The following is a 27,450-nucleotide window of genomic DNA, read 5'->3' on the forward strand; positions in this document are numbered from 1 at the left end:
GTTAGCTCTTCAATTAATGAAGCAGTACCGCATTATTTTATTTCTGTTATCTTTTTGTATGTTTCATTATGCTTCTTTTGGGCACTGTTGAGGCTGTTTAGTGATAAACAACCATATATGTAATAGATTAAAATGTAATAGATTAAAGGAATTAACAAATCTCCATTAAATGTATTGATGTTTTATACAATTTCCAAATGGAATTTTCTATACATTGTTAAAACACAAACTTTTTATATACAAATTATAATTATCTTAAAACACCCTTCTTAGTTTTACACGATTTTTCCTGTATAACTTTACCTTTATAAAATCTCTTTCAAATGTTTTTTTTTTTTTTTTTTTTTTTTAACGAACGAATAGCTTTAATTAACTCTCAGCTGTCGAAGCGGCGTTGCTGAGTTTGTCGGAAAAGCATCGCTAAAAAAAAACTTCGCAAAGAGAATTTTAAAAAAAACAAAAAACAAACTTTTGGAGAACGTTTGTAGAGAGCTCGCCAGTTTCAGATACCAGTTTCAGATATCAGATACTGCTCGGTAGTTTCCGACACCGACGGAGCCAGAGGAGCCTTCACCGAGCGGTGTCGGAAACTACCGAGCGATCACGTCAGCCTCCGAGGCCGTACTCTTCTACGGTTAACCCAACCAGGGAGGGGGGCAACCGTCACCCTGTCTCCCCACCCCCCGGCTAGGACGTAGGACTTTTGAAGAAAAGTCCTAGGACGCGGAGACGTAACTAGTGGATCTGCAAACACAATCTTAAGTGTGTCGAGGTTTTTTTGTTTGTATTTTATTATTTTTTGCTCTGCTTTAAATTCAGTGTGTGATTGTCGACACTTAACGGGCTGCAGAACTGAATAGTCCCAAGTCGCGTAGATTTGCAGGGTCGAAATGCAGCGGAGATTTCCCTTTTCCAGCTAAGATTCTAGAGGAACTGGAAGTTTCTTGGGGGGGGGGGTTCTTTCTTTTTTTACATGGATGCAACCTAACGAGGTTTTTGGAAGGACTTATTCGTGTGCGGCGTCTTTTAACGAGCGCGATTCACAGATTTGCGCTTGGACCAGTAACCGCGCTCGGTAAGTGAATTTAGTGTCAAAACCTTTGGGCAAATATTCTTCTCGTTGGAGAGCTAAATGTAGGCGTCTGTGTCCATGCACCGCACGTTTATATGTTCGTATCTTGTGCCCAGTTGCATTATTAACGACCGGACTAAATAAAACGACAAATTAGGGTCCACACGCAGACCTTCGAAAGACGGACAAAGCTGTTCAGCCTGCGCTAATCCTAATCCAGATGCCTCTTGGTGTTTTTCTCTTTTAGCTACATATTTGGATAATTATACTATAGACTATACCTGTTTACTCGGTAAAGTTGTTACGTGGTCTCACCCAAACCCGTTACTTTGACGCGGATTTGATCCGGAATCATCGCTCCCCATTGGAGCGCTTTTTAGTCGTATCGATGGTAGTAACATTAAACGAGTTTGACCCATTAGAAAGTTACTCTTTTATGTTTTCCGAGTAGAGTAACACAGGTAGTTGCTTTCTCCTAACAGAAGCAGTGGCCGGGAGCAACTAAATGTTTAATCAGAAAAGTCTAAGGTGTACTTTGTTATTTTTTCTGTTATACGCGAGATCATTTCTGTATAAAGCAAGATATTTTACAGAGAAGGTACAAATAACCATAGAAATATAATTTACAGCGATCCTTTTATTAGCAAATAACAAAATGCTCTTAAATATATATATATATATTTCCTTTTATGTACCTAATGTCTTTTCTTTTTCCCCCTGAGAGGTATAAACAAAGGGTTAATTCCGTCTCGGATAATGTAAAGTCATTAATCACAGTAATGTGGAGGTCACGCAAGAAAAGGAGCTGTGATCGGTCTTAAAGCAGCGTGTTAGCAGAAGCATATGGGGCAACTGAACTTAACAAGTAGCCTAAAGTTGAGGGGGAGTGCACTAGTAGCCTTGCAGAACTCTGGTGTAAGCTGCTTAGGTTTGACTGATTATATGGGTTAAATGTGGAGAATCAGGCCATTTCCATTTCCATTGCTACATGGTGTCCCTGGTAAAGCCTTCATAGAAATCAGTGTTGCAGTTTTGTTTAACAACAGAACTTGAAACAGCAATTCTTATTTCCACTGGCAGAAGGTCTGTCCTTGAGAATAACTGTATGTGTTTACAAGAGACAAAGACATTCAAATGTCAAGTGTGTCATTGATGGAAAATGTCACCCTGAGTGAGTAATTGATCGTGGTTGATCGTTGTCAGACGCTGAAGCATGTTGTGTGGATCTAATTCAAAAGACACTGAGTCAAAATACAGGGTCACTTTGTATTTTGGGGGTTAACAGAACAAACGAGTCCTTGGATTTCACTCTGAATATGGGCTGTTTGATTAGAAAAAAAAAACCTTTCATGCGAATTTTAATTCTCCATGAGGACAAATGTCATGCTAAGAGCCAAAAACACACATTCATCTCCCTTAGATTTGTTTTCTCTTTTTTTTGTATTCATTTCTTTTCTTTTCTTTTTTTACATGCGGATAACATTTCCACTGACATTGTTTTCTTTAGGCATCTCTGGTTTTGAAAATGGTTTCTGCTGGCGATGAGAACCTCTTGGCTGTTTTCTTGTTACCCTTCACTTGTCAGAGTTCTGCGTGTTAGCCAGTTTGAAAGTGGTACGAAGGACACAGGTCTCCGGGTTTTCAGGACATCTTGCCAACATAAATATTCCCTCCAACTCAGGAGAAAGAGGAGGGGTTTGTCTCCTCTTCCCCTCTCTCTCTCTTCCTCCCCTCTCAGCTTTACGGTTCTGGACCCTCCTGGGCTCGCGCTCCCCCTGAACATCCATCACTCACGGGCAGCACGCTTCCAGACTGCCGGTGGGCCAGCTGAGGCCCTGCATCCCGGTGCCATCCGCTCAAGACTGATCCAGGTGACTGGAGTACCTGAGCTGCGTCTGACATCCACATGTTCGCGCGACCAATTAAACGGAAGCAGGTTCGGGAGCTGGGCGGCTGCTGTGCGGTGTCCTCCGGTGCCGTCCTACAGGGGGACGTGTGCCGAACACGTCCACGGCACGAGCTTCCGTCTCTGAGCAAACAGCCGCTGTGGGCTCAGGTAGGACTTCCGCGAGGGAATCGCTAATGAAGGAAAACAGCCTCAAATCTGTCCGTGTGATCAAAACAAACAATTATGGTGGGTGGGAAGAGTAAAAAAAAAAATCTCCCCGAAGTCTTCGGAGTGGTTATTTTCAGTGATACGTGCGCCAACATAGATCGCATTCCTAGATAAAATTAGCACACTTTGTGTAAGAGTAAGAGCTTTGCAATTACCCGTGCTGCTGTGGAGTGGAGCGTGTGACGGGAGCATTAAAGGCAGCTGCAGCCGAGAATCTTGGGATATCAACAGCGTGAAAGAGAGAGCTGGAGGTAGAGGGAAGGACAGAAGAGAACCAACAGAGAGAGGGAGAGAGAGAGGGGAGAGAGGGGGAGAGAGAGAGAGGGGGGGAGGAGGGAGAAAGGGGGAGAGAGAGAGGGGGGGGAGAGGGGGAGAGAGGGAGGGGGAGAGAGAGAGAGGGGGGGAGGGGGAGAGAGGGAGGGGGAGGGGGAGAGAGGGAGAGAGAGGGGGGGGGAGGAGGGAGAGAGGGGGAGAGAGAGGGGGGGAGAGGGAGAGAGAGGGAGGGGGAGAGAGAGAGAGGGGGAGGGGGGAGAGAGGGAGGGGGAGGGGGAGAGAGGGAGAGAGAGAGATGGGGAGAGAGGAAGAGAGAGAGAAATGGGGAAAGAGGGGGATAGAGGGAGAGAGAGAGAGAGAGAGAGAGAGAGAGAGAGAGAGAGAGAGAGAGAGAGAGAGAGAGAGAGATGTATGCTGATGCCTCTGCTCTACTGGCTAATTGTGTTTATTCCTCTTAATTTGTCCTGAGTGCTAAATCGGCCCTCTTCAGCACTGAGTGTGCGCAGTTTGTCTGGCGGTAATAAAAGAAGAGACATGGTGTCTTTGAAATTGACCCCAGTCTTCCTCCGCCCCCTAATCCTGCTGCTCCTCCTCCTCGTCCTCCTCCTCGTCTGCTCTGTTGTCTCCTCCCATGCCACGGTACTAATGGGACCAGGGCTCCTGTTTGCCCGTGGCCGTTTGTGCTGGTTAGCTGCTCAAAGGGCGAATGTTCATTCCTGTGCAGGTACTGCAACTGTTGGCCAGCTTTGGAGATGCCTACTGATATTTGGAACTTGGTGTTTTGTACTGGATTTTTAAAAAAATACTTTTATAAACTGATGAACAGGCAACCGGGAACAGGCATGACGCTTGATGTCCAAAGACATTTTAACACTAACTGGTTTAAAGAGCAAATATTACAAAATATCCAGCATTAAAATATCCACATCGTATTAGTAATGTCTGACTGCAAACTTCAGTATTACCTGTTCTGTTCTTTTGTTTCTTGTCTAACAAATGGAAATGAAATAAGGGATCTGGTAGATGTAGATGTAATATTATGGTATGTTTCTCCACCCAGTAGTATCAAAATGTAATTGAGTGCTACTACGGTGTTAATAGCAAAATCCGTACTGAAAAGTGTAAAGACCCGAACATCTGGGGTTTGACAGCGCTGCTGAAAACCTCGTCTCCCAGAAGTTAGAGAATCTGTATTTACTCCATGACCTTCCTTGGAAGAAACACTGCCTGTTCAACAGTTCAGCAGCTCCGAGCAGATAAGGACCACAGCTGCAGTAGCTGTCGTGCACAGTGGGCTTGGTCTCCTCAGTCTAATATCACCTGCCTGTTCCAAGGTGGAGGGGGGACAGGCTGTGCTTCCTCAGTGCCGAGGCAGTCTGATGAAAACCACGACCCAGCCCATGCTACTGCTGCTTCGCCACGCCCACCGCGGAGGCCCCGCCCACCCAGGCCTGGGTTTCAAGCCAACGGCGCGCGCCGCGCGTTTCGACGCCGTTTCGGCCACGCGGCTCGACCCGGCAGGCGGGCGGGGTTGACCCGCATGCCCCTCCCAGCCCCGCCACACGCCCACCCGTGCGCTTTCCTGGCAGGCTCTGATTAACACGTGTCCTAACAAGGCGTGGGGGCGGGGGGCTGGTCCCTTTCGCTCGGCCTGCCTTTAGTTTCTTAGTGGTGATGGCCAGCTGGCATGGCCCACGGCGCTTCCCTGGCCGGGACAATACACGGCTGTCACCGCCCCGCCCATCCGTAGGCTGCCGCCTGAGTTACGATGCCCAGGAGCTCCAGAGGAGGAGCGTGTTCTGCACAGCCGCAGGTCAGCGGAGCCATATGTGATGCCTGTCCACTTTGGGTGGGGCCACATGGTTTATGTCCCCCCACGGTGCAGTAGTAACACTCCCGGCGCTTGTTTGATGAACTGGTCGGTTCACTGACTTTCTGTAGTCGTGTGCAACCTGCACAGCGGTCTGGTGCCATAGGTTAATGAGTAAAAAAAAACAAACAAAAAAACCACTAATGTTTCAGAAGTTACTTTTTTGAGATCGTACATCACAAAGGGGGAGAGAGGTGGATTAAAATCCACCGTGAAGCGAAGGTTTCCCCCTTAAGCACCACCGTGTTTTTAACCAGTGTGGCCTGGGGTTTGGAGGCCCGAAGACGTGCTGTGAGCTGGTGTAAGCTGGTAAACACTGTAGTTGGGCTCACGTCCGTTGAATGCTGTATGCAGTCAGGGGAGGGGGGTTGGGGGTGGGTGTTCAGGCTGATGAGGTGAAGCGAGAGGCTACAGTGACCCCGATGAGTCCTGGAAGCCTGGCAGAGGGGGCGTTTGTTGGAGGCAGGAGAACGGTGCTTTTTCATGTGCTAAAAGGGGCTAATCCTCGGGCTTTTGTGCAAGGTCTGCCGGCCGGGGTGGGGTGGGGTGGGGTGGGGGTATAGGCGGTGAGGCCTGTGGGGCTTTTTCAGGAGCTGGGCTTTTGTTGTCATTCCTCCCGAATGGGCGGACATCTGTTGGGAACAGGAGTGGGTTCCCAGCTGACGGGGGCGGAGGTCGGGGGAGGGGCACCGTGGAGGCTGACTGAGTTGATGGAGGAGGGTGACCAATGAGGGAACAGGAGCTCAATGATAGACATGTGTAATTGTTTGTAATGCAAGCATGAAAACATGGACCTCGGGGAGCTATGAGGGCAGAGTGTGTGCGTGTGCGTGTGTGTGTGTGCGTGTGTGTGTGTGTGTGTGTGTGTGCACGCATATGTGGCATCCATCAGGCGAGATGGGGTTAAACATTTGAGTAAATATCTGTCTGTCAATGAAGGCCGTGGTCCCCTTAATTAGCAATGACAAATCGGCTGTGCTGGAGCAGCTCTGAGCACTCCAGTCTGAAACCAGCACGACTGCACCATGTCATTATGCCCTGCTGGAAAGCGCTCCCTTTATTAGAGTTTTTGAAACAAGGATTTCCTTTTCGTGCAAATCACTCCTCATCCTCTGCCAGCCGTTAGACTTAATTATTGTGTTGTGGTTTTTTTGGGTGTAGCTGTGCCAGTTGTGACACTTAGGTCTACAAATTCATTTTCCACTTTTCCATTCTCCTTACCGAGCGCGCAGGGGGGGAGGGGGTGTGTTTATACAGCGGGCTTGACTCTCAGGAAGATCCATTGTTAGTTTGCAATTGAATAATTGCCGACGGCGCCCGTGTCAGGCGCTCGTCTGCCGGGTGGAGCTGGCCTGCTAAGACGGAGGCCCACCAGCTCACCTCCGCCTGGTGACCGAACGCCCTTCGCATGGCCTGCTGCTGTCGGGGTCACCTTCGACTTTCGTCTGCCTTCCGAGGGGCTCCGGATCTCAATAAATAAACAAACTCTTGTTGGCTTGGTGCCGGTAGAGATAATCCTTCTTAAGAGTGATGCCACCCCCGAACGGAGCGCGGCAGCCCAGCGTGGCATAACGCAGCGGTGCGGATATTACGGGGCAGGGTGGCACGCTGGCACCACTGTAAGGCTGGACTTGGTTTTCTGCTTCTACTTTTCCTCATCTACCTTTGTCAGGGCTTCTCTCTCTCTCTCTCTCTCTCTCTCTCTCTCTCTCTCTTTCGTAATGAGTTGAAACGGGAGGATTTCCTCATACAAAAGTGGGGATTTGTAGGGGATGAGCATTCAGCGCCTGAGATCAGAGCACAGCCCAGTGACGCTGGTCCACCTCCCTTCGTTAGCCCCTCCCACTTCCCCTCGACACCCCGCCCTCGCCCTGGCATCGGCTGCCTGGAATCCCGCCAGCAAAGATCTGAAGGAAGTGCGAGGGATCGGGCAAAATAGAGATCGCAGACGGTTCGTCCGGCGGGGATGAGGGCACGGGACAGGACTGTTATCCATGGTTGGACTGGAAAGGGCAATTGTGCCAGTAAGAAGCTGGCACCCACGCCAGCGTCCCGGGGCCGGAAGCTCAGGAGAAGCAGCCCGAGGTGATAAGATGTGCCCGGACACGGTGTCTCTGTACGATCTGCGCAGCATGTGGCCCTGGGAGCAGGAACGGAACACTGACGGGGGCCCAGTGCTCCGCTTCCCCGGGGATGGACGCAGCTGCTGCAGGCTGGGGGGTGGAGTGCCTCCCGGGAAGGCCTGGTTCAACCGGAGGGGCCGGGGCCCGGGGGCCGAGCAGAGAACAGCTGTCAGTGTGGCCTGTACGCTCAGTGGGTAGAGGGAAAGCAGACAGATAGTTATCACCAGGGCATTAACATACAGATAAAGATGGCATGATTAATCTGAGACTCATTTCTGAAATACCCTTTTGTGAAAGATTCATTTGTGTGTGTGTTTGTGTGAGTATGTGTGTTTGTGGGGTGTGTTTGTTTGAGCATGTGTGTTTGCAGGGTGTTGTGTGTGTGTACACACACGAGTGCCTGCTTGTGCACGCATAATAATCCTTTCCTTTGTATGCTGACCCAGTTTGAACTTCTCCTCCAGACCTGTGGCAGCCAGGAGAGGAAGGCAGAGACAGCCATCACACACACACACACACACACACACACACACACACACACACACACATACACATGCAGTGCCCTGCTAAGACCTCCTCCATGCAGCCTTCAGGCTCGCACACACGCACACGCACACACACACACACACACACACACACACACACACACACACACACACACACACACACAAACACACACACACACGCACACACACCTAGCACACACCCCTCCACACAGCCGTCAGGCTCACAGAACACCTAGTGCCCCCTGAGACCCCAATAGCCCCCCCCCCCCCCAAACAGCGAGCACTATTGGAGCAGCACGGCCCTAAACCACGGCCTGAGGAACGGGCGCCGCTGCAAATTAACAGCGTAAAGCAGCTCAGGTCTGACTCCGAGAGACGGGTGGAGCCCAGCAGAGTGCAAAACATCTGAAACAGATCGGAGTGGAGCGAGGGGGAGGTGGAGAGAGGGAGAGATCCAGTGCTCGCACGCACGTAAGCGCAAGGTCAGACGATAAATGCGTGCTCTGCGCTGAGCGCGACTGTCAGCTGTACACGGGCGAGACGGGGATTGCACACTTTGACCTTAAGGTGCTTAATGCAGAAGGAGTCCTCCTTTGTAGTAGTGCGCTGCTTGTGCACACGCCAGCCCCGCCTCCTGCACCGGCCAATGACGGATCTGGTCATCTTTTCATCGTACATGGGTCATCCAGGGTGTGGCGTGTCCATGCAGGGCGATTCTCCTGATGGGGCTGAGAGGTCTAGTCTGTCCGAGCCCTCTAATGATAACAGAGATGGCTCTCCACAAGGGTCCCAAACCACGCCCGCCGTGCCGGCGACTGACCAATGAGATTCACGAAGTTGAATAACTGACCTTTTAATAATGCTGTAGCTTTTTTTTTTTTTTTTTTTTTTAAATAAAGGGGGAAAAAAAAGTCCAAAGCTTTCGGATGAAATGAGCCCAGCGCTGTGTGCCATGCATTGATTTCTGTGTCCCTGTGTAAAACATACGCACACGAGTGAGCATTCCAAAATATGTGGGAGTAGAACACACACACACACACACACACACACACACACTTGGCAGCTGGAATGCGTGTGTGAGAGAGAGAGAGAGAGAGAGAGAGAGAGAGAGAGAGAGAGAAAGAGAGAGAGAGAGAGAGTTGTGGCTGGGCTGAAGTGGAGGCAGGGCTGTACTATGTGGAGATGGTGTTAGGGTGGATTTGACCCCCGGAGTGTCTGGGGGAGGGCGTCGAGGTTGCCTGCGTGTCTCTGTTCTCTGCCCAGCTGCACACAGGGCGGATGGTATGTGTCCTTAACTGGCCGAGCTGCCTGGGAGGTCCCAAATAGCTGCCTGCTATTTTCCCTTAGGGTTAAACAATGATTAAAGCTGGGCCGTACGTGTGTGCGGGGGAGTTTTGTGTGAGTGTGTGCGCAGCCCACCGTGTCGCATCGGTGTCCTTCCTGTTGTCACTCGGCACTGTCAATCCACCGTTGGCCCCGCCCCCCGCCACGCCCCCCTTCTCCTGCCTCTTAATCCCAGACCCTGTGAATGTGGTTGCGCGGGGCAGCAGGACGAATCCAGCCAACAGCTGGAATGGACTTCACAGTCGATAGGCTGGAAGAAAGCCGGGCTTTGAAGTGTTCTGAGACCGGTGAGGTTGTAACTCGTGCTCATCATGAGAACGCACGCACGCGCACGCACACGCGCACACACACACACACACACACACACACACACACAGTGTACAACAGGGAGAGAGGTGCCCCCCTGCCAAGCTTGGTATCCAGAATAGCCTCAGCTCATTGTGGAGGGGTAATGACTCCACTTGATGTGGGTTTGGGTGGGTCATTAGCATAAGTGATTGTGTGCACTTGACCTATTTGTGGGACCATATGGGTGCAATATGATGGGGGGGCTGTGTAGTGAGCACACCATGACTAAGGAGGCACAGAGGAGGGGTGTGTGTGTGTGTGTGTGTGTGTGTGTGTGTGTGTGTGTGTGTGTGTGTGTGTGTGTGTGTGTGTTCCTGTGTACGCAATACAAATCGAGGGCCCAGAGACAATGTTAAACCTGTATGCCCAAGTAAAGTGTGAGAAGATACTGGGAGACTATGGGATTGAGGAGCTGGTTACGAATGACTGTCAAAGGCTGTGAAACCACTAAAACCAGTGGCAACAGAACCACTACAGTGACACTGAGTACACGTATTCACTTTGCCTCGGAAAAACAGCTCAACGCCCCTAATGTCTTTAGCCTTCAGAGTTTCACGTGTCACCCTTCAAATGCCTGGTAATTGTGCCTGGGGTTACCGCAGGCCTGCAATTACAGGGGCTGTTACAGCGACAGGCAAGCGGCAGAAGCTTCACCCAGCTCTTTCCTTCATGTCCTGGAGGTCCTGTCATCAGAATCAGCCTTCTTCTCTGTCCGACACTGGAGAAGTTTTCTTCAAGACGCAGAAGACACAAACGCCGCCTCACCGCTGCGTCCTGGAGCGATTGTCTTCGGAGCGTCAGGGATGCGCACGGCACGCCTTTGCAGCGTGGACAAAGCTAACGTCTCCCGCGAGCTTCTCGAGCCCCCCGCCCCCCCCCCCGTGAGCCTTATTGATTACAGAGAGCACAGAGCAAACGATCGCACATGCCTGTGCGCGTATGTAATTAACCTACAGTAAAGTAGCCTGAATATGTCATCTTGCATTTCTAAGCTGTTATTTAGCCTTCACCGGACACGCATACAGCGCCGTCCCACAGCTGAGTCGCATTAAGCCAAACAGGATGGATTTTTGTAAACAACCAATTACCGGGGTTTGAGTCAGAAGGAGCCGTTCTGATCCGGAGGAGAGTCCAGAGATGGCGCGCGTGTCATTTGCTGGGGATAACCTCGTTAGCGCCGGACGGTAATCCTCGCTCTCCAGAGTGTGCGCAGGATCCAGAGGCCCTCAGCAGCGCCTTACAGGCCTCTTCTGCATACCCCACCCTTCCGCCAGTCTCCGTGGCCGGGTCGGCATTTTTTGAAGTCGGCTGCCGTTCCGCGATTTTCCGCGAGAAAGGAAGCGAGAGGATAAGAAGGCCTCCGTCACACAGATCGGGGCGGCGGACTCCCAGGTCGCACACAGTTGAGTTACGCCGACCTGGGAAAAAAAAAGAAAAAGCAGCACGATGTTTGGACTGTAAGCGTTCGAGGGAGAGCTGGTGTTTGTGCTTGCGTTTTAACACACTCAGGGAAACACTGCACCTTTGGGGTTTTTTTTTTTGAGAAGGGCCGTCCACTCCTCTCGAGTTGCGCGGCTCGGCCCAGCTCTTTGTGCTATGTCGGAATTCCTCCCGGTGTGGTCTGCTCTTGCTTTGCCCTCTCCTGGATCCCTTCCTGGGCTTTTCTGGGTGTTGCCCAAGTCAGAAAACAGTAACAGGAGGGAAAGGCGCTTGCTGCAGGAGTCCTCCTTACCTAAATCCTCCTTACCAGTGGTCTGCCTCCACAGGCCCAGTGTACATAAAAAAAGTGCCTTAGTTGTCAGGAGAGTGTCACTGGCACTCCGAGTGGACACGCGCACACTAACACACACGTCAATATATTTTTTGTGCTGTTTTATGATGAAACCCATTTTCGTGTGGAATTTCAAAGTGGTTTTCTAACCTTCTCTCCATTCCCACCTCTGACTCTCTCTCCCTCCCTCACCTGCACTCACTCTGTCTCTCTCTCTCTCTCTCTCTCTCTCTCTCTCTCTCTCTCTCTCTCTCTGTGTGTCTCTCTCTCTCTCTCTCTCTCTCTGTGCTGAGGTACCGACCCTTTGCTTTGTTCCCAGTTCTCGGCAGAAAAGATTCTTCTAATTCGATTCTTCTCACGTGTTCCTCCGACCGCTGCCCCAGACAGACACATGTACACACACACATGTGCATGCACGCTTGTGCAGACAGACACACGTACACACACACACACACATGTGCATGCACACTTGTGCAGACAGACAGACGTACACACACACATGTGCATGCATGACTGTGCAGACAGACACACGTACACACACACATGTGCATGCACGCTTGTGCAGACAGACACACGTACACACACACATGTGCATGTACGCTTGTGCAGACAGACACACGTACACACACACATGTGTATGCACGCCTGTGCAGACAGACACACGTACGCACACAATGATGCATGCCTGCATGTGCAGACAGACACATGTCCGTGATAAACCAGCAGCTTTTAGGCAACACACAGCCCACAAGTTTTACTACATAAACGATTACTTTGCAGTCTATCAGCAGTTGCTTAAGTCCCGCCCTCGTTGTTGGATCGGTGGAGAGCGAAGTTATGCTCAATCCAGGCGTCGGGCTTGGGGAGGGGGGTACAGCGTTGTGGTTGTGTCTGTGTACGTAGAATGAAACAGCTCCAGGCTTGTTCCTTTTCAGGGTCTCATACCACAGTTCAGACAGTACAGTGACACTGTTTAAAAGGAGTGGGCCATGACCCTGCAGTCGCACACACACACACACAGACACACACACACAGACATACCATTACTTCATTCGCTAATAATTAATCATACCTCCACATTTTAAAGCCACTACCTTTCAAAACACAACAGTGTAGCTGCATGATAGGACTAGATGGCTTATGTAGTAAAAAAAAAACAAACAAACATAATTATCTTGAGCATAATTATTCTTCTTCCTGTTGTATATGTTTACAGTGCAATGTTGGAACAGTTATTCTCGGCTACATGTATTCCAAACGCTGCATCCTCCATGTCCCCTGCCACACAATTCCCTCCTCTATTTCCATGGAGAGTTTTCCCACAGACCTTTGCGTGTCGGCTGTAACTCCAGCCTGTGTTGTTTGTTTGCCGCACAGTAGTGTTGTCTGGCGGCCTGTGGGGATATTTTTTGCTGCCGGCCCGGGCCGGTCTGGCCCTACGGAGTGTTGTCAGGGCAACGTGCCCTCTCATATTCAGGGCTGTAGCACAATTCTCCAGTCTGCATCATGGCTGCGTTTCGCCTATTAATACACACGCCTCTTCCAGGAAGCTTTGAAGTCAGTCCCTGCGCATGCACGCACACACACACACACACACACACACACACACACACACACACACACACTGAGAGCCAAGCAGCAGAGAGGAAGTTATGTAGTTCTTTCTCTTTCCGGAGTGAGGTGTGCAGTGATGTGGTTTTTGTGCGTGTGTGTGTGTGTATGTGTTGAGAAGAGGAGCATTAGTATTGTTCTTAAGTGCTTTGATGGACAGATTAATGGGGGGTGTTGAAGTAAGATGGGACGTCCCTGTGCTTCCCTGTGTTATTTCACCTTGGCCCAGACGTCTGCGCTTCCCTGTGTTATTTCACCATGGCCCAGACGTCTGCGCTTCCCTGTGCTATTTCACCTTGACCCAGACGTCTGCGCTTCCCTGTGCTATTTCACCTTGACCCAGACGTCTGCGCTTCCCTGTGCTATTTCACCTTGGCCCAGACGTCTGCGCTTCCCTGTGTTATTTCACCTTGGCCCAGACGTCTGCGCTTCCCTGTGCTATTTCACCATGGCCCAGACGTCTGCGCTTCCCTGTGTTATTTCACCATGGCCCAGACGTCTGCGCTTCCCTGTGTTATTTCACCTTGACCCAGACGTCTGCGCTTCCCTGTGTTATTTCACCTTGGCCCAGACGTCTGCGCTTCCCTGTGCTATTTCACCTTGACCCAGACGTCTGCGCTTCCCTGTGCTATTTCACCTTGGCCCAGACGTCTGCGCTTCCCTTTGTTATTTCACCTTGACCCAAACGTCTGCGCTTCCCTGTGCTATTTCACCTTGGCCTAGACGTCTGCGCTTCCCTGTGCTATTTCACCTTGGCCCAGACGTCTGCGCTTCCCTGTGCTATTTCACCTTGGCCCAGACGTCTGCGCTTCCCTGTGTTATTTCACCTTGACCCAGACGTCTGCGCTTCCCTGTGCTATTTCACCTTGGCCCAGACGTCTGCGCTTCCCTGTGTTATTTCACCTTGACCCAGACGTCTGCGCTTCCCTGTGCTATTTCACCTTGGCCTAGACGTCTGCGCTTCCCTGTGCTATTTCACCTTGGCCCAGACGTCTGCGCTTCCCTTTGTTATTTCACCTTGACCCAAACGTCTGCGCTTCCCTGTGCTATTTCACCTTGGCCTAGACGTCTGCGCTTCCCTGTGCTATTTCACCTTGGCCCAGACGTCTGCGCTTCCCTGTGCTATTTCACCTTGGCCCAGACGTCTGCGCTTCCCTGTGTTATTTCACCTTGACCCAGACGTCTGCGCTTCCCTGTGCTATTTCACCTTGGCCCAGACGTCTGCGCTTCCCTGTGTTATTTCACCTTGACCCAGACGTCTGCGCTTCCCTGTGCTATTTCACCTTGGCCCAGACGTCTGCGCTTCCCTGTGCTATTTCACCTTGGCCCAGACGTCTGCGCTTCCCTGTGCTATTTCACTTTGGCCCAGACGTCTGCGCTTCCCTGTGCTATTTCACCTTGGCCCAGACGTCTTGGCCCAGACATTCTTCTCTTGTTGGCCCTTTAATGAACAGCAGACAGATGTGACACATCAGTAAAGCCACAAGCCACACCCCCACCCCTCAACCAGCCTCAGTTCCTTTGTACATATGTGATGGCCTTGTTTGGTTATGGCCTTGGTCCCTCCTTGACTAAGGGATGGAGGGATGGAAGGATGAGAAGACAGAGTGGTGGACACTGGAGGGAGGAGAGGATGGAGGGATGAGAGGATGGTGGTGAGGATAAGAAGAAGGGAGAGTTGGTGGAGCCCGGACTCTGCTGAAATCTGCTGCCACCTTTGGAAAAAGAACTAAGTGCAGTAGCGAGGCCTCTGCATTCCAGCATGCTTTGCACAGTGGGAGAAACGACCCACGAGAAAGACACCGACGAGCACAGTATGGATTATGGTCGCGTGTCATTTCACGTCAGTTATTATAACATCCGTCTTATAGCATCAGTGTAGTGACTCCGCTTGGTATAGCGTGGAACCCCAAAACCCCTAAAAGTATTTTTGCTCACTACATCTAGAAAGCAAAAGTCCTCGTGTACCTTTACATTCCTTTTCCTTCCTTCCTTTTGTTCTTTCATCCTTTCTTTCTTTCTGTCCCCTCTCCGATCGTCAACGGAGGCAGGAGGGATTGGGGCTCCCCGGAAGATCTCCCGCTCACCCCTCGCTCCATTTCATCTGGAAACGCTTGCCTGCTTATTCCCGTTCTTGCTGCGATGGCTAAGATTGCACCCGAGCAGCTTCGGAAAGTGTCATAAACCGCAAGGGTCACGTGCAGGCCGAGTCCCGCGCGGCTCCGCCCGCGGGTTTGCGTCCCTCTCTCGCGCAGCGCCGTCTCGCGCCCCTCCCTGCGTCCGTCGTGGAGAGGTCAGCACTGCGATGTAAGCTCACCACACCCTGAGGGGTTACATTTCCGACCCCAGATCAAACGAGCGAGCTGACTGAGTCCTTTGGAAGATCCTATATTGGAGCCAGGTGTGTCAGATTAGGGTCTGGACCGAGCCGAGCCGGCAGTCGGTCTCCAGGAGAAGGGTCTCGTACGCTGGCTGTGCTCTTCAGTTCTTTCGCCACGTCCCACCAAGTCTCCCCCCAACCCAGCTTCTTATTTTGTTCCCCTACTTTCTTGCAGTCAGTGTTTTGAGCGCAGCCATGCTGCTGTCTTCCGTCCCGCGTCGGAGCTGACTACGAAGGGAGCGGCTTGACTTACAAATGGAGAATACGAACGGCGCGCCGCATTCGGCCAACCGACCGGGATCAGTGACACCGCGCATACTTATGAGATTTATTGCCCGCCGTTTCTCCAGAGGGACGAGTTAACCACCCCTTTCGCGCCCCTGCGTAATCGAGCAGATCCGCGTTCGCATGCGGCGGAATTTAACGGAGGTGCGGGCAGACTTGAAGGCTCTCATTTCTTTCAGCAGAGCCGTTTGGTCAAAGCGCCCTCGGCGACCACCGACGTCCCCATAAATCCGGCCGCGCCCGCCCGTCCTGTGCATCCGAGCGGGCAGAGGTCACGGGGGGGCGGTGGTTGGGACCGGCCAGCTTCGGGTAATAGCGTCACAAATTTACAGCCCAACAAACATGGCCCTGCGTGCGCTTTAGCCGGGGCCAGCCGAAAGCCTGCGGCCCTCCTGAGCGTCCACGGCAGGTCTCGGTGCAAAAATGATAGGCTTGCTAATAATAAAAGCGTCGTAAAAGGCGGTTTCCTGCGGAACCAGAGCACGTCCTTTACGCTGACCCCAGGGACTGCGGGGTTCGGCGGTGCGTGCTAATCAAAAAAGCGCAGGGCTGTCCGTTCGACATTGTGTCCTTATGGCGCCGTTTCATAGTCCCAGTCACTGTCTAAGAACAGGGTCAGATTGAGGTTAAAGCTGGAATTGCTGAACGGGGGTGGGGGAGACAGGATGGGAACGACGGTTGGGATGCCGAAATAAGTCAGATTGCTGGGGTAATTAAATCACCGCGGGCGACGGAGGCCCTACGCGTATGTGCACACCCTCTCCCGAGGTTAATGTAAGCAGTGTCTCCAAGGTTAAGTAGCCATCGCTAGCCGTGCAGTGCCGCGATCACCGCAAACGGCCGTCAGCCTCCCGCGGCAAGCGCGGCGGGTTTTCCTGGTGCGCTGTCTTCGTACGTATGATGTGTTTTACCTCTCGCTCGAAGACTGTCGGCTAATTGCTAGCGGCCTGAAGGCAGAATCTGGGAGGGGCGCCTGTGTGTTGAAGGAGCTCTTAACAGTCCACGCACTCCTGTTAAAGAGCTGTTGGTAGCGGGCTTGTTTATTTTAGCTCTGGAATGTGGAGGGGAGATGAGAGGGCAGCTCTTGGCCTGGAGCCGTGGAGCCAGTCACACTCACTAAGAGGACAGTTCTCCTTGGAGAAAACCTCCGCAAATGAAGGCACACGGGAGAGCAGAGTCACTTTAGACGACTCGCGCCTCGTAGCCAACATGGAAAGTCATGTGGGTGCAAAACCCGTCACTATGGTATAGTCTCTCTCTCTCTCTCTCTCTCTCTCTTTCTCTCTCTCTCTCTCTCTCTCCCTCTCTTTCTCTCTCTCTCTCTCTCTCCCTCTCTCTCTCTCTCTCTCTCTCTCTCTCTCTCTCTTTCTGTCATTTTCTTCTCTTCCTTTCTCAGGCTAGCAGAAGAGCGCTTAACAGCGCCCCTCATGTACGACTGCGCACTCTGTATTGAGGTCATTTTTTGCGTGCGCAGCGTTCGGGTGTGCCACCCTCTCGTTGGAGTGAGAAAGGAAGAGTGGGCAAGGCTTTGTTTACTCTCCCTGAGTGGCAGATGAGTGAGAAATGAGACAGAGCTGGTGCGGGGGAATGAGAGGAGGAGTAAAAGAGAGATTAAGAAAGAGGAGAGAGATTGGGGGAAGAGTTACAGAGCGAGTGAAGAAGGAAGACAGAACAGAGAAAGAAGATGAGCGGTCCTGGGAAGCCAAGCTGGAGATATTGAGATGGAGAGAGGATGAGACGGGGAGAATGATTTAGAGGAGGAGCACAGAGGAGGGATTTACAGGAGGAGAGAGAGAGAGAGAGAGAGAGAGAGAGAGCGGGAGTGCAGGACGAGAGCTTGAGGAATGACCGACAGTGGGAGGACGTTGGGGGTTCAGCCTGAGCAGACAAAGGAGCCAGTGTTATCATCTCCAGCGGATCAACTCCCACAATGCCCCAGCAGCTTCACTCTTCCGCAGGGAGCCATGACAGCAACGTACAGCCCCCTCCATCTATACCCCGTGCTCCATGGGCACACACACACATACACACACACTCTCTCTCACACACACTCATGTACGCCACACACATACACGTTAACCCCTGAAGCGTGCTGTCTGAGCTGCTCGTGGACAAAAGCTATATTCTGTGAGAAATTCAATCTTCAGGAGAGGACGAGGTTTTTAGCCGCACTGACACCTAAAGAGAGAGACACGCACGAGGAGCCAAAAAAAATCGATATTTAAAAAACGAGAAGCTCGTATTGTCATGTTGTCTTGGATTATGAAACAAAGTAATGAATGTGAGGTTTCAGTAATAGAACATCCAGTTTCAAAGGACCTCTTACTAGTAAGTGTGTGAGATGGGTTTCCCCTCTCCTGCCCTGCTATCTTAGGAAATAAAGAAGCAAAATTCACGTTACTGTGAAGTAACAAGAACAATGGAACCCACACGCTGTTCCTGGATCCCCAAAATCTTCATCTCTGAAACTAAAAGTTTGTCTTTACGAGATTAGGTAATTGAGACCCTGGACGTGGACTCCACGCTGGCTAACTCCCAGTCTCTCTGCCGCAGTTCTCCGAGCCTCACGCTGCGGTTGATGGTTAAACGGTTTAATATGTAACGTTACTCAGTCTACCAGACAGCTCGGTGGTAAACACAGGCCTGCATCACTAAGCCCTTGCTGGAGCCTACAGTTCACATTCACAAAAAGCTGGTACCCACCAAAGCTGGTGCCCCCCCCTCCAAAGTTGGTACACCCCCAAAGTTGGTACCACGCCAAAATGCCCCTTAAGCTCCTGCTGTATCCTCTCGGCCGTCGCAGTATCAGACGCTGACACCGTCACGATCATTTTACCGTCCACCAACACGGCACAAGTGAGTCCATCCGTGCACTCGCATCCGTGCGTTAGCATCCACGCACTAGTGTCTCCTTGGTTCCCCGGGGCCTCGTTATCACCGGCCGTGATCCCGCGCTCGGCCTGCACGTGAGCATGCAACTCCCCTTGGGCAGGGGAAGTGGGCGGGGCTTCGCTCCTGCTTCCCAGACCAGGCACGTTTAGTGCCATTCTCACCGGGGGTGCACGGTGTCCCTCACAGACGGGTCTGGCGCTTTTGATGCCAAGTTCTAATGATTTCGGTCTTCGGTCATTTCAAACCTCGAGCTCAAACCTCGGGCTTTTTGTTTGTTTTTTTTCCACCCCGTCGATATGAAGGAGTAGACGAGGACAGATGCTTCCTGATCCGACGAGCTCCACTCCGGGGAGATGAACTTCAAGGTTGCTATGGTTGGGATTTAGAGCCCTCCTGAGAGAGCCTGCCACAGTGTACCGCTTCAAAGACTCACAGGCCCCGCCCCCTTTTTCTGTTGCCTGCCGCGGATGTGGAAAAACGAAATTTCAGAGAGCGCATTGTCTGTCAAGCACACCTAGGCAACAAAAAGAATTCTTATTCCAGTTCAATTTCCGGTCTCTTTGTGTTTACTCCTTTCGTAGTTGTCGGTGGCAGAAATGGACTTTCGGAGGTCCGGACCTGGAAAAGGCTTCCTTTCCTGGCTGGAGAGGATAGCTGGAAAGAGGAGCTCACGCTCTGGGCCTTAGAGGATCGAGTTAAATGCAATATATTACATATACTGTGTGTGTGTGTGTGTGTGTGTGTGTGTGTGTGTGTGTGTGTGTGTGTGTGTGTGTGTGTGTGTGTGTGTGTGTGTGTGTGAATCAGCAAACTCCTTCACTCATTCACTACCTTTCCTTTAAAATGATAATTGATTTTACATGGGTGTTTAACACACACACACACACACACACACACACACACACACACACACACACACACTGAGCCCCTCTGATAGGCCGTGACATGGACGGAGCAGGCAGCATCTTTCTGAATGTGGCTAACAGCTGATCCAGTCAGCCTGCCATAAGAGCTACAGGCCTCAGGAATTCACCAGGTTTTTCAAAAAGAAAACCCCACCCCTTCTCTCCCTTCCTCTCTCTCTCTCTCTCTCTCTCTCTCTCCCTCTTCCGCTTTCACTCGCTCTTCCACTTTCACACAGAAAAAGGTTTTTTTTTCCCCTCCGCAGTCAACCAGATGGAAGGAGAGAGGACCCGCATCACATGTTTACCAAGCAAACACACTTCTGCGCTGACAGCTCCGTTCCAGCTTTAACGATCTGCCTCTTTCGAGCGCCTGCGGCGGTGCCACGTGAACGCACTCTGCCGCCGTCCTTCCGGAGAGCTCTCCTGGCACGCCGACGGGTTTCCACTTTTGCCAGTTTCAGGGGGCCCTTGCTTTTGCGCGGAGCAGCCGAAAACGCAGAAGGCCACGAATACCCCGTATGCGTGCCGGTTGGCCCCCCGTGAGAGGGCGCCGGCTCGGAGCGGCGAACCGGCGCCTGTTCCAAAAGAGCTGGAAATCAAAAGAGAGGTTTGAGCGCACGCTAGCCTAAGGTTGTGTTGTTATGGCTGTTGTTTACTGTGGCGGTGGGGGGTTTTTTCCCTCTCCCGTAAACACAGCCGGCTAGATGCTTCCATTTCCCTTTGCTCTTTTGTCCGGGAAACCGACAGGCCTCCCCGGGCTGCCGGGCGACTGGCGCTTTTATAATCGGAGGTATTTACATTCCTATAATTAAGTCAGCCTACGAAGCCTCACTCTCGCCCAGCAGGCGGTAACTGAGCTTCCCCCCGCCGTTACGGCCAACATGGCAACCCTACTGCGCCGGCGCAGGCGCCAGGCGATAACGGAACAGGAAACTGGTCGCATATTTGGCCGCACCTATGGAGGTGGGCTTGCTTTCGGTTAGCAGACGTTAGCGGTCGCATTTGTGTTTGCGGGTTGGGTGATCTCGCAGGGGACGCCGCATATGCAGGGATGCTAATGACCAGAGCACCGTGGCACATGGATCAGTTCCTTCTCGGCTATCGCTGACGATTGTTACAGTAATGAAAAATTGATCGCCGTGTAATCAGTCCGTCTGGCCGGGGTTGGAGGAGTAGGTGCCGCATCTATTGTCTCAGTCAAACCCCACCCCCACCCAGAAACTCAATGGAGCGATTGATTCATCGGACTGACCTGAATGTATTCACTCTCTCTCTCTCTCTCTCTCTCTCTCTCTCTCTCTCTCTCTCTCTCTCTCTCTCTCATTCTTCCTCTAGCAGAGGGCAGGTAAAAGGTACTCAGTCTCCCCTCTGCTCTCTATATTTGCGGCCGTTGTTCCGGGAACACTGGTCAATTGAGCGTAGCTGATAGAGAGGAGCTATGCAGCACCAATTCTTCCAGTCTCTCTCTCTCGCTCATCCTCTCTCCCTGATGGCGGCGGTGATGATGATGATGGTAGCGGGGGTGGAAGTGACGAGCTGGCTGCTCTGCTGGGATTGGCTGAGTGAGATGGCACTGCGGCCGAGTGGAGCTGACCTGTCTCTTCAGCTGTGTAGGCCTTCCCTCTCTATTCACGCACATACCACCTCACTCCTTACAGCACACAGCACACGCCCATCCTGGGGAGGCGGAGCTGCCACGGCCTGTCCATCCTATCTTGCTCGTCCTGCAGACGTCTCAGGACGGGTAACAGCCCTTCTGACGTTCCCGCCGCTCGGTCTCCGAGTCCGGCCGAGCAAAGAGCGCCACGTCGTAAATCAAAAGCGGCCAGTGGCGCTGCGCCAGCTGCCTGACCTTTGACCTCTGATCTCTCCTGCAGGGCCCTCAGCTGGCGCAGCCGGTTGGGTGGCAAGAGAGTAAGGCGAGCAGAGGGGCCTGTGTGACCAGCCCGGCTGTGGGGGTCGACTTTGGGCCGAGGGGCGTGGTCTGTCCTCACGTGCCGCCCACAAGCTGCTGACCACAACAATAACCTCATGTGTCCGTGCCTGTTTATCAGCGAGGCGGGGAAAGAAATCACACAAGCGCAGTCACTGTCTCCTCCGGCCCTCACGCCGCCCGCTGACGAACATATCCGAGCCCAGTCACGCCATGCGGCCACCCCCGCACTGGCACTTGGTCCGTTCCACTGGCTGAACTGCCGCAGTCAGGACCCCAGCACTGTCACATGAGCATGGGGGTCACGTAACCTCTCACCCCTTCCCCTCACTCCACAATCCCTGTCTTGTACCGCCTGGGAGCCGTCAGCGAGAACGAAATTGGCATGGTGGGAAAGAGCGAGACCAGGGGACCGAGCGCCCTCCAAGGGCCGCAGATCTAAAAGAGCATGCGGGACAGGGTGACGCATGCACGGTGCATCCCGCTGTCCCGCATGCTCTTTTAGATGAGCCGTGAAAGGGGCCAGTTGTTCTCCCAAGCCGAGCCTGAGGAAGGTGAGAGACAGGAGGCATAGTCCCAAACCTGGCCATCTGTTCTCTGTCTTGACCACTTCTCTTTTTCTTTCTCTCTCTCTCCTCCCTCCCCCATCCCTCGCCCTCTCTCTCTCTCTCTCTCTCTCTCTCTCTCTTTCTCTCTCTTTCCCCATTTCTGTCAGAGCAGTAATCTAAGTAGGAGGAGACACTTGTACTGAGCCATGAACCCATGGGCCACTTTACACACACACACACACACACACACACACACACACACACACACACACACGCACGCATGCGCGCCTGCGTCTGTTCCCCCCCGAGTGGCATCCAAGCTGGAATGTGATTATAGCCTCCCACCCCCTCTCAACGCTGAGCTGTCATGTAATTACGGCAGGAGGGAAGTAAACGCGATCGTGCAGAATGCATTTATTATAATCACATAAACAAGGAGGAGAAAAAAACCCAACACAACCCCCTACACTCCCAGCCCTGCTCTGCCTCCGCCACGATCCGTCCGGCATTCATTCCACGTACACCCAGGGCTGGGCCCAGCCGAGCTGCGTGCGGAGAGGAACGCCGCCCGGGTGACCCGGACGCTGCTCATTAACCGCGTGGGGTTATCCCTGTTAATGTGTAAACGGAGCCCACGCGGCCTTGAGGAGGAATGCTCTCATCGGGAGAAGCACGGCGCTCCTGTCTGTTGGGTCCCATTCAGGCCAATGAAAGCCCACAGCAACAATTTTAGCGCAGTGCACTAGAGAACTGAAGAGAGTGCACTTTAATGGAGAGAGCCATCCAAAAATGTCACGTGTTTATGTATACGTTGTATATTTTTTTATTTTATTTTTCATATTCTTGTCTCTTGTGTCTGCCACAGATATGATATGATTTTTATAATGTGCTTTCTGAGACCAAAACGTGCTTGTTGCTGCTAATGCAGATCAGACATACATCTAGATTCTGATAGGTGAAGCCTAAATGAGGTGTAAATGAGTGTCCCCCGGCACGGCTGTAAAACCCGCCAGTTATAAACCCCTCAAATAACCAACGGGACATGTGGAGGGTGTCATATGCTCTCAAACACACGTACACCCTCCTCTCTGTTGATAGTGAATAGTTCAGATTCACAAAGTAAAAGTTCTCCCAGGGTTTCATTCTAGCCGACTGCTATTGCTAATTAGCAGGTGGAATTAATTAGCGTAATCAGCTGGCTTGTGCAAAGCTACTGGCAGGGTATTTATATTTCCAAGCCGAATGTCTAAGCTTCCGACATGCGCCGGTGTCTCCTGCGCTCGTCTGCTTCAGATGGATGAGAGAAGTCCTTGATGCGCATGTTCGACCCAGGCCGGCTGGCAGCAGTGGCTGACGGTGACATGCCGCCCGTGGCAGGAGAGCTTCTCGGCTGGGTAAGCTAAACAGATGTGTAGCTCTGCTATGCTAATGGAAGCCCCCCCCCCCTCGCGTTGGGTTGTCAGTAACAGTGAGTGGCAGTGTAATTGTCTCCTCATGTCAGGAGTAATCACAGGCCCCTGCAGCTCTCCTTCTCTGCATCGCCAAATTTGTGGGTTGCCAGGTGTCCGAAGAAGGAATCCCTCCCCCTCCCACCTCCTCCAACCCTCCACATTTGTATAATGCTAACCGTTTGCTTGTGTGATCTGAGCTTTGATGGTGCTTCGGCTGGCACCTGAAAATGCAGTTCTGATTGGCGTAGGAATCTCTGCTTCACCTTGGAACTATTTCCCGCTACGTGAGTTGAGTGCTCATGCGTTCGCTTGCGCCTGCTGGATTGCACACGAACCGCTATAACGCATCTCGCGTGAAGGCTGGTTAAGGCTACGTCGAATCCGTGAACTCAAGCCCCTCCCCCTCCCCCTCACTCAGGGGACTTATCTGGTGCAGAAATCGACACCGCTTCTGCCTGCCCAGACCCGCAGGCCCAGTGAGAGACGGTCCCTCGCCAGTAAACAAGCGCAGGCATGTCGGCGCGTTTGTCCGCGGGTTTGTCCCGGCGAACACGACGGTGCGGCGCGCACTGTTGCACGTGGCGGATTGGGTAGCTAGATGTGGAGGACTCAACAGGTCTGGTGGGAATGGACCGAGCATATCAGTCTCACCAGTGAGAGGGTCAAAGCGCCCGGTGTGGGGCGGTGAGACACACCTCAAATGCACTACCTAGTCTTCTCCAAACAATGTAGTGAGAAGCGAGACTCGCTGGTGCAAGCCGGAGGTGGACGTTTATGGATCAGAAAGAGTGAAAAAAAAAATCCACCCCTGGATTTTGTTTCAACCTCCTGGGTTTGCTAATTAGCTCAAGCCAGCAGGTAGAAACTGATTAACGGCATTGACTGAGCGAGTCAAAGTCACGGAATGACTTTTAGAACCTGAACTTATGCAGCTCTGATGTGAGCAGTGCAGAGGACCGACAGTTACACCCTCGCTCTCCCGCCCTCTTTGGACGGAGCTGATGCTTCCTTCCATGTGAGGACGTCAGGGATGACTTGTGTTTCACGATGACGTTCCTCTCTGTTCCTACCTTTGCCTCTGGCTCTGTCCCACAATGTCTTCCATGAGGAGAATGGGCGGTGCCGGTGTGTGTGTGTGTTACTCATTACTGAAGTTCCTCTCCGGCTCTGAGGGGTCATCTGCAGCCCAGGGGTCCGCTGTAGATCAGCCTCAGCCCGGGTAAACAAAGGCACCGGTCGTGGAGCCGAGGCAAATTAGGGGCATGGCGTTTGTCATATCCGTAACACGCCCATGCGCCTCTCTCAGGTAACGCCAGGCCAGAGCTGGGAGGTCTGTACCGTGGACGTTAATCACCACCACTGTAGGTCTGCTTGGGCCAAAGAGGAAGGGGGCACAGAGGGGCTGGGGGGCAGGGAGTAATAAATAACCTGGCAACCCTCTGCAGATGCCTGCAAACCCTTGCTATTCTTCAAAATGCTAGATGAGGTTTTGCCTTGGTGTGTGTGTGTGTGTGTGTGTGTGTGTGTGTGTGTGTACTGTGAGAACGCGAAGAAACTGACTGTATACCATTCAAAGTGTCCTGTTGTTTTAAAGAAAAAAACTGCAGGTTACTTGCTGATTTTCATGTCGTATTTATTAATGCGTATTGTCTGTCCTTCAGTGTGTCTTCCTACTACTGAGTATGTGAGAATTCAGAGTATGTGATTGCACAACAAAAGTGACATCATCTCACCTGCCCAGGTTAGCATGGAGTAAATCAAGGTCATAGGTCATCGCTTCTTCAACAATATTTCCTAGCCTCTGAAGAGGTAACAGAAAAACCAGAAGAGAATAGCCACTGAGTGCTAAGGGAGGTATGTGATTGGCCAGGCAGCTGAGTATGGACCTTCAAGTTAACGTGGCAATAGCCAGTGGCAGGTGCCCTATGGGACGGTATTCTGTCTCTATATACACAAATCAGAATGACCGTGCGAACAGCCAGCTCAAACCACCTGGAATACACACCCCCAACTTGGCACAGAGATGAAAGCCGTGTGTGCGCGCGTGTGTGAGCGTGCGTGCGTGTGTGTTCATGCTCTCTCAAATTATTGCTGTGGTCAGGGAGACGTGAGTCTGTGTGTGGCCCAGAAGGAGTCTACATGTCCTTGATAATTGGACAGAATCAAAAGATCTGTTCAGATGAAGCATCCTTTCAGCGCGTGAGACAGTAGGGAGCATTGAGGACACTTCTGGCAGGCGGGCGTTGTGCTCGGCACCAGAGCCGGTAATTCCCACCATCACTTTGCGAGGCTGCTATCGCGCGGCGGCTTGACACATGCCGCCGCGTTCAGCTTCGCCGCCCAGAAGGCCCGTGGCTCGGGCCTTGGCCAAGTCTTGGACGGGTCCGCTCCACCGGGGCCCGTTTCACAGTGACATCTGTGCTGAAGGTCCACGGTGCGACCTGCGGTGGTCATTTACGAGAACCACAGTAAAATTCCAGTGCGGTGAGCTCGGCGCCACCGGAGGACCTGTAAATCAGACACTCCACACACACTTAGGCCCGTTAGCAACTCTTCACTTAATCACCACACACGTCTTTATTATCTATCTGAGTGGCAGGATTAACCCGGTGAACATAATCCAGCCAATTAGGTGCCGTGATCAAGTTTGATTCACTTAGAACCTGAGAATACATTTTATATTAAAATGAAAGCTTAAAGATTGCAGCATGTAATACTGCGCTGTTTTCATTGGGTTCCATTGTTCACAAAGGCAAAGTAGATCATCATTAGGCGTCTTGAGTTTGAACTTAACCAGTGTTCTCCTCTGTGCTCTCAGAGACGATGGACTGCTATTGGGGCATATTTGGAGTGAAAGCCAACCAGCTCGGTCTCCACAAAGCCAACCAGCTCGGTCTCCACAAAGCCAACTTAGATACCAAATGATTTGTTATGGGTGCAGGTGGTGTTGGATGACCCTCGTGTGTGGTTGCTGTGTATCATCTGACGCTGACTTCAGAAGGACTCACAGTCCAGTGGTTCTCACGTATAATGGGTTTTTAAAACGGCGCTTTAAAAGTGAACAATGCTGGCGTCACAAACCTGTCTGCCATTGTTGCTTTGGTTCGAGGCGTAAGGAAATTGGTCTGGTGCTGTAGTGGCAACATGACAGCGTGCAGCATTGTGGAGCTCTGATCAGATGTCTCTGTATTGAGCAGAACTTCTCCAGGGTTCTTCAGAAGGAGTTTAATTTGATGCTCACTATGGTTACTTACTCCTGATTCACATGATCTAACACGCATGAGACCGAAATATCATGGCATACTTTTATTTTTCAGTGTTCATACACACAAACACACACACACACACACACACACACACACACACACAGTTTGTCATTGTCTCTGGTATTACTCTGGCCAAAATGTGCTCTACCAACAACCTACATTTAACATTTACCTTAACTTAAACAAAAAAGATTTTTTGCTCTATTTGCTTCAGTGAGAATTAAGTTGCATATAAATGCATACACTTCCATACAACAACAAAAGTTTGCCCACACACAAACACGTGGGCGGGGAAACACACACACACACACACACACACACACACACACACACAGGTCTGTAGAATCCCAGCCTGGGGGATGTGCCCTGCCGTGTTTCAAAGCCCAAACCTGCACTCTACCCGCCTACCCCAAGGCTAAGTAGGGCTGCAGAATCCATGATGGTAACTCCAGACAAACACGAGCGCCTGGCACAGAGCCTCCACCCGGTCTCCTCCACCCAGCTGCCCTGTAGCCCACACCCTAGCTACATCGCTCCGCCACCACTGGCCGGCTGCGCACACCATGCCCTTCACGTGGACAGACTCTCACGTGCAAGGTTTTGTTTTCATAGTCCATTGAAGAAGCTCCCAGACTAGTTCTGAAGCTTGGCTTCTCTCTCTCGTTCTCATTTATTTTTCTTTTCCTTGGGCAGTCTCATGTAGTGCATTTCTTTTCTACCTTTCTAATTATTTTTTTCCACAGGTGATTTCACAGA

At 51.8% G+C, this 27,450-nt stretch overlaps 1 protein-coding gene across 16 annotated transcripts in view; it reads left to right on the forward strand.

The window, feature by feature from the left end:
• ptprsa (protein tyrosine phosphatase receptor type Sa) overlaps positions 1-27,450 on the forward strand; it is a 165,720-nt gene that overhangs the window by 31,267 nt on the left and 107,003 nt on the right. For 11 of the 16 annotated variants that reach the window (XM_081708290.1, XM_081708292.1, XM_081708296.1 and 8 more), the window contains exon 3: positions 23,271-23,371. The exons of 2 other annotated variants lie outside the window; for them this stretch is intronic. In XM_081708290.1, coding sequence (XP_081564416.1) covers positions 23,291-23,371 — 81 coding nt within the window. In that variant the 5' untranslated portion in view covers positions 23,271-23,290. Of the gene's footprint in view, positions 1-683; positions 1,076-19,172; positions 19,286-23,270; positions 23,372-27,450 lie in introns of those variants that run through there. 3 more of the 16 variants (XM_081708288.1, XM_081708299.1, XM_081708298.1) reach the window with 3 other exon arrangements.

This window comes from Electrophorus electricus, chromosome 26 (assembly GCF_041902795.1).
Source record: "Electrophorus electricus isolate QZ-2024a chromosome 26, ASM4190279v1, whole genome shotgun sequence".
In the NCBI taxonomy this organism is placed as follows: domain Eukaryota; kingdom Metazoa; phylum Chordata; class Actinopteri; order Gymnotiformes; family Gymnotidae; genus Electrophorus; species Electrophorus electricus.